At 50.3% G+C, this 6,000-nt stretch overlaps 1 protein-coding gene across 1 annotated transcript in view; it reads right to left on the bottom strand.

The window, feature by feature from the left end:
* The window catches only part of LOC103191537 (contactin-associated protein-like 5), a 123,314-nt gene extending 120,175 nt beyond the window's left edge, over nucleotides 1-3,139 (bottom strand). Inside the window, exon 1 of the mRNA XM_042336196.1 lies at nucleotides 3,097-3,139. Within this exon, the coding sequence (XP_042192130.1) occupies nucleotides 3,097-3,139 (43 nt within the window). The remainder of the gene's footprint in view (nucleotides 1-3,096) is intronic.
* Between the last annotated feature and the right edge of the window lie 2,861 nt (nucleotides 3,140-6,000).

Here is a 6,000-nt window from a genome sequence, read left to right on the forward strand (position 1 = left end):
AGAGCGAGAAGGCTAACGCATAAGTTCAGGCTAACACTGTAAGTCGGCCAGAAGGCTACTCAAGTCCAAACAGATAATGACCATCCTCGCATTTGATTACAGCGCTTTAACACGTCGTTGAGAAAAGCGAATTGACTGTGCATTTTGCGGGCGAAACGCGGCAGCCCAATTGCGCACAGCGGCGTTCCCACAAGCAGCCGTGGATTGAGTGACCAAATTCTTATCTCTATTTGTTTTGAAGGGATTATTCCCCCCAATCGACTCACAACCGGTTTCCTACTTAGTGCTGGGTCAACAGAGGCGGACGTGTGGAGTAAGGAGACTCGGCTCGGGTTTTGCCACGCCTGGAATCGAACCCGGGACCTCTCGCTTGCGAGGTGAGCGTGCGAGCTAACCACTGAGCTACAGGACTCTGGATCTCTCGTGCGGTCTTGGCTGTGAGGTTATTGGAGTCCAGTCACCAGGAAAAACTGGTTTGCGGTGCAGAAGAGAGTACGATTAGCCCATGCTGATGCTCGCGCCCCCCCCCCCCCCCCCCACTGGAGTTCTCGACTCATCTCATTGACCTGTTGGGTTTCCTTTGAAAGTACTGACGCCGAGATTTACTGTTCCCGGCTTTTACTGCAAACTCCACACCTGTTAGATCACTGGATCTTCTGCCCGTGTTAATGTTCTCCTGGAAACAATGCCGCTATTCCCTACGCACGCTCAGCTTGCCGTCCCACACAGTAACCTACGTGTAGGCAAACGCGCTCCTTATTGGGTTTCGGCGAGGATAAACCGTTGGTAACTCGTCTGCTTATTCACTGGTATCTCTTATAGCCTTCGCCAAATAACATCAGAGAGGAATAGTGCACATCATAACGGTATAGTGCACTATAGAAGGATATTGTGGAGTCCTGTAGCTCGTTGATTAGAGCGCTCGCCTCGCAAGCGAGAGACCTGGGTTCGATTCCCGGCAGGGAGAAACCTCGGGGCAAGTTTCCTTACTCCATGCGCTGATAATAATCCCTCAAGAAAATAAAAACAATAATACACAGTCACTGCACTTTATAATATATTCTGTGACGCACTTTGAGACGTCTCGAAGGCGTGTTAAGGCTCTGGATCAAATGCAAGGATTTTTATTATTATTACTATGTTACCCCCTGACGTTAACTTCTACTCATTTCCATTTGATATTCGGCAAAAGAACCAGAGGGGAGATGAGGAGATTTTTTTTTTGTTACGCAGCGAGTTGTTGCGATCTGGAAGACGCTGCCTGAAAGGATCGGTGGAAGCAGATTCGGCAATAACTTTCAAAGGGGAATTGGATAGGAAAACTCGAAAAGGGAAAAAATTGCAGGGTAAGAGCGGTGGGGGGTGGGGGGGGAGTGTGGGGGGGGAGTGAATGGGACTGGTTGGATTGCTCTTTCAAAGAGCGGGCACAGGCACGATGGGCCGAATGGCCTCTCTTCTGTGCTGTTGGATTCTATGATTCTATGACAACTGCATTTGTTACCCAAAGGAGTGACCAACAGGTGTGTCAGTGACATAACGATAATCACTGTCAAAGATCACCCCCCACAGATGGTTGTGGCTTCAAGCACCGTCCGGGCTGAATCGCACAGAGTACGAGGGAGCTCTGCAATGTTGGAGGTGTCGTCCTTCAGACGAGACATAAGAATCAAGGTCCTGTCTGACTGTCTGTCTGTCTGTCTGTCTGTCGGCCTGTCTGCCTGTCTGGCTGTCTGTCCGGGTGGATGTTAAAGATCCCGCGGTGCTATTTGAAAAGAGAAGAGAGTTTCTGTCTCTCCCGGTGACCCGGGCCGACAATTCCCCCCCCCACCCCCCCCCGCCACCCACCCCAAATAATTTTGGTTTCCGCTTTGTGACTGTTTGTGGGACATCGCTGCGCACAAATTAGCTGCCGCGTTTCGCCCACAAAGTACACAGTCACTGCACATGACGGTGAATCGGGTGGAGCACTTTGAGAGTGCATGTGTGGATGTCTGCGCGTACATATCATTGCGTGTATGTATATGTGTGTGTGTGTGTGCGTGTGTGTTCATGTAGGAATACGTGTTATTTTGTGGACGAAACACAATACACCAAGTGATTTAGGTTGGAGGGGCAGAGGGTGTGGGCCGGGTTTATTGTTGGTGTAAGGGACGATTTCAGTAAAGAGAAGGATGAGGTGAGAGTTCCCCGTGTTTAGCCGGCGAGGGTCTGTCAACCTGCCTTTCCCTCTGTTTCTGAGATCGCCACGACAGCAGGGACTGTGGTTTCAAGTCAAAGGTACACTCACTCCCCTTTCGAGTCTCCGTCTCGACGCCACAGGCACATTACAGACCGCAATCGTTCCCCCCCCCCACCCCCACACTTCACGCCCGCCTTTCCCAAATCACCATCACCACTTACACGCGCAGTTTTAAATCGCCAGCGGAAACTTGGGCACTTGTTAATAACCCCGTAGCCATTTGAGCAAGCTCCACCGAGACACAGTCTCTCGCGTGCGTGTAAACGCACACACGCACACGCACACACGCGCACACACACGCGCGCGCGCACGCACACGAACACACACGCGCGCGCACCACACAGCAACACAATTACACACAGATGTAATACTCACAAACACACACACAATAGACACACACACACACAGACAGATACATGTACACTCATACGCACACCCGCGCGCGCACACACAGACACATCCATACAAGCGACAACAACTTGCATTTATACAGCCCCCCCCCCACCCCCCCCAACCCCCCCCATCACCCAGGCTAACGTCCAGAGCGCTCCACACACGCACACGACTACAGAGAGCACATTGACTATCGGGCAGTGTTGGTACAAGTGGAAAGTGATGCCAAAATAAAGCCACATATTCACCTGGACACACTGTCTCTCTCTCTCTCTCTCTGATGTGCAAACTTATGCTCCCCCATACTTTTTTTTGGGGTGGGAAGGTGGAGGCGGTGGGGGGGGGGGGAGCCATACACTTTCTCGTCCACCTCCCACACCCATCCCCGCCCACCACCGCCACTACCAACCTCCTGGTTCAATTCAGTTAACAAGCTTGAAAACAAAAAAAAAAGCTGTACTTACAGGAATAAGCCGTCACAGTTAGCAGCCAGAGTCTGACAGACATTGAGAGGGCAAGGAGGTGAACGCGAGGAGCTAAGCAGTCCATTTTCAGCCGGAGAGAGCGAGCGAGCGAGTGAGCGAATAAAGAGATGAGCAACGTTACTCCAGTCGTCCACGTCTGACCATGTCAGTGCACATCTGCTCTCTTCCTCTCTCTCGCTCTTCTTTTCCTTTCTCTCTCACACCCCCACCCCCTTCCTTCCTTCTCTCTCTCTCTCTCTCTCGTCTTTAACCGGCTGTCCCTTGCACAAAACACGTCTCGCTGCAGCAACCACTGTGCATCCAGCAACTAACCCGGAGACGTTAAAACAGAAGAGCAACAGCGAGAGAGCCAGAGAGAGAGAGGGAGAGAGAGAGAGACACAAGAGCAATGCTGCACTGCTCACTTCACCACAGCCCAAACAAATTGCATCTCGCAAAAAGGCACAGCGCAAACTAGTGTGAGAGAAAGGGGAGGGTAGAGAGAGAGAGAGAGAGAGCGTGAATGAAAGAAAGAGAGAGGGAGATGCTGCTTTGCTTCTGCCTTGGCTACAGAAACGCCTGCTTGTCACACAAACCATCTCAAGTACCACCCCCACAAACCCATTGCCAAGTTGCCTCGTGTCCTTGCAACACAATCGGTGCAGACTAATGGAATTTACAAACGATAAACCCACACACACACACACACACACACACACACATCTATCTACACTTAATCTTCCCTGTGACTCCTGACAGACCACTTTTCTTTTAACACCGGCTGTGTCGTAAAGGATGCTGAACCAGACTCAAAAAGTCTTCCCGGGGCAATCTCCCGGCCAACCCTTTCCAACCCTCCGACCATCTCAAAACACACAGTCAATTCATTTTACAGCGCATTCTGTGAAGCGCTTTGAGACGTCTCGAAGACGTGATAAGGCGCTACATCAAATGCCAGGATTATTATTATCTCCGCTCCCCCTATTCTAATCCAAGCCTCCGTCCCACCTTCCCCTCGGAAATCTCTGCCTTGTTCCCCCTCTCCTTCAGTTACAGGCATTGTTCGCTGTGCTTAATAATAATAATAATAATCCTTACATTTGATATAGCGCTGAAACACCTTGTTAAGAAGCCTCAAAGCGCTTCACTGAATACGCTGCACTGTAAAGTGTCGTGACTATATTTTGTGGGCGAAATCCGGCAGCCGATTCCGCACAGCAATGCCCCACAAACAGTCGTGGATTGAGTGACCACATTTCTTTTTCGAGGGATTGTTACCCTCAGAAAAACGATCCGCCAATCCACTAACAACCGGGTCCCTACTCGCTGCAGGGTAAGCTCTCGCTTGTGAGGCGAGTGAGGTAATCTTTACCCTACATTTACGGTTATTATCATGGGATAGTTGATTGGTAGGTACAGGGCTTAGGGCTGAATGACCCATTTCATGTGGGATGTAATCAAGATCCTGATAACTCGCAATCCCTGGGAAATCATCCTTGAACTCCAGATTCATTTCCCAAGCACGGGTTAATTATTTTGCTCATCCTTTTCGCACGAAGGCGGCTTCAGACTTACTTGCAACTCATCGGAACTCGACATCGAACACAAAACGCTCAGGGCATTTATTTTAAGGAAAAGAAATATGACGGTGAGGTCATTCACATTGCCCTGTCTCTCCGTACTGCTTACTCTCTCGGCTCCATTGCCTACCGCCTTTGCTCAGGTGGCTCCTGCTTCTTGCTTCTTGTCCCTCGTCCCCTCCGCTCCACAGTAGGAGGCCACCACGCCCCGAAAACCATGGAACTCTCTCCCTCAACCCCCCCCCCGTCTTCTTACAACAACAATGAAAGAGTCTTCTTAGCCTTCAGATCGCACCTGAACAAAAAATGTCCTGTTAAAAAATGATGATTGTTATCTCCCATCGCGCTGGAAAGAACGTACAATAATCGTTTTTAATAATCCTCGCATTCGATACAGCGCCTCATCACGTCTTCGAGACGTCTCAAGGCGCATCACGGAATATACCGTCAAGTGAATTGACTGTGCATTTTGTGGGCGAAACGCGGCAGCCAATTGCGCACAGCAGCGTCCCCACAAACAGCCGTGAATTGAGTGACCAAATTATAATTTTTTTTGAAGGGATTAGTCCCCCCGGAAAAGCGATCCGCCAATCGACTAACAACCAGGTTCCTACTTACTGCTGGTAAACAGAGACATGTGTGCCTGTGTGTGTGTGTGTGTGTGTGTGGAGTAAGGAAACTTGCCCGACGTTTCACCCTGACCCGGGAATCGAACCCGGGTCCTCTCGCTTACAGGACTCCACAAATGATTTACTCAACTAATGGCATTGATGAGTTAAGACGTTCTTTCTGATGGACTCGGGTCAACGGCTGTAGCGGTTTTGGGTGCCGTGCAGGACTGGAGGAGACCTTGGTGTCCCCTAGGTTTGAAAAAAATTGCAAGACCATCTTTTTGTCTCTCGAACCCCACCAGCCTGTTGAGGGCAGTGTTGTGTGTGAACTTATCTCCGAGCTCTCATTGTGGATGAAAGGTCCCACTGAGGATAATCTCTCGTGGATCACTTATCACCAGAACAAATTTTGCGTTGGACATAATCACCCCCCTTCCCTCCCCACCAATGCAGGGAAGGATCTAGGGCTGGGGCCCGCAACTCGTTGGAGGCCCTTTAATTTCGGGAACCATTTACGTCCATCGCCAGTGACCTGACGACCGAGAAGTCAGCCATTTTATTTTCCCGCGCTCAGAAGAAAAGGCCCGGCTACTGGGACATTGGGTCGTCTCAGATGTAACTTCTTTTTTTTTTTGGTCGGGTGGGTGTCTGACACACGTGGAAACCCGTCGCCATTGCTTAAGAGTCTCTAAACCCATCTGAGAATTCCATGC

The sequence above is a fragment of the Callorhinchus milii genome, unplaced genomic scaffold (assembly GCF_018977255.1).
Source record: "Callorhinchus milii isolate IMCB2004 unplaced genomic scaffold, IMCB_Cmil_1.0 Scaffold6, whole genome shotgun sequence".
NCBI classification, from domain to species: domain Eukaryota; kingdom Metazoa; phylum Chordata; class Chondrichthyes; order Chimaeriformes; family Callorhinchidae; genus Callorhinchus; species Callorhinchus milii.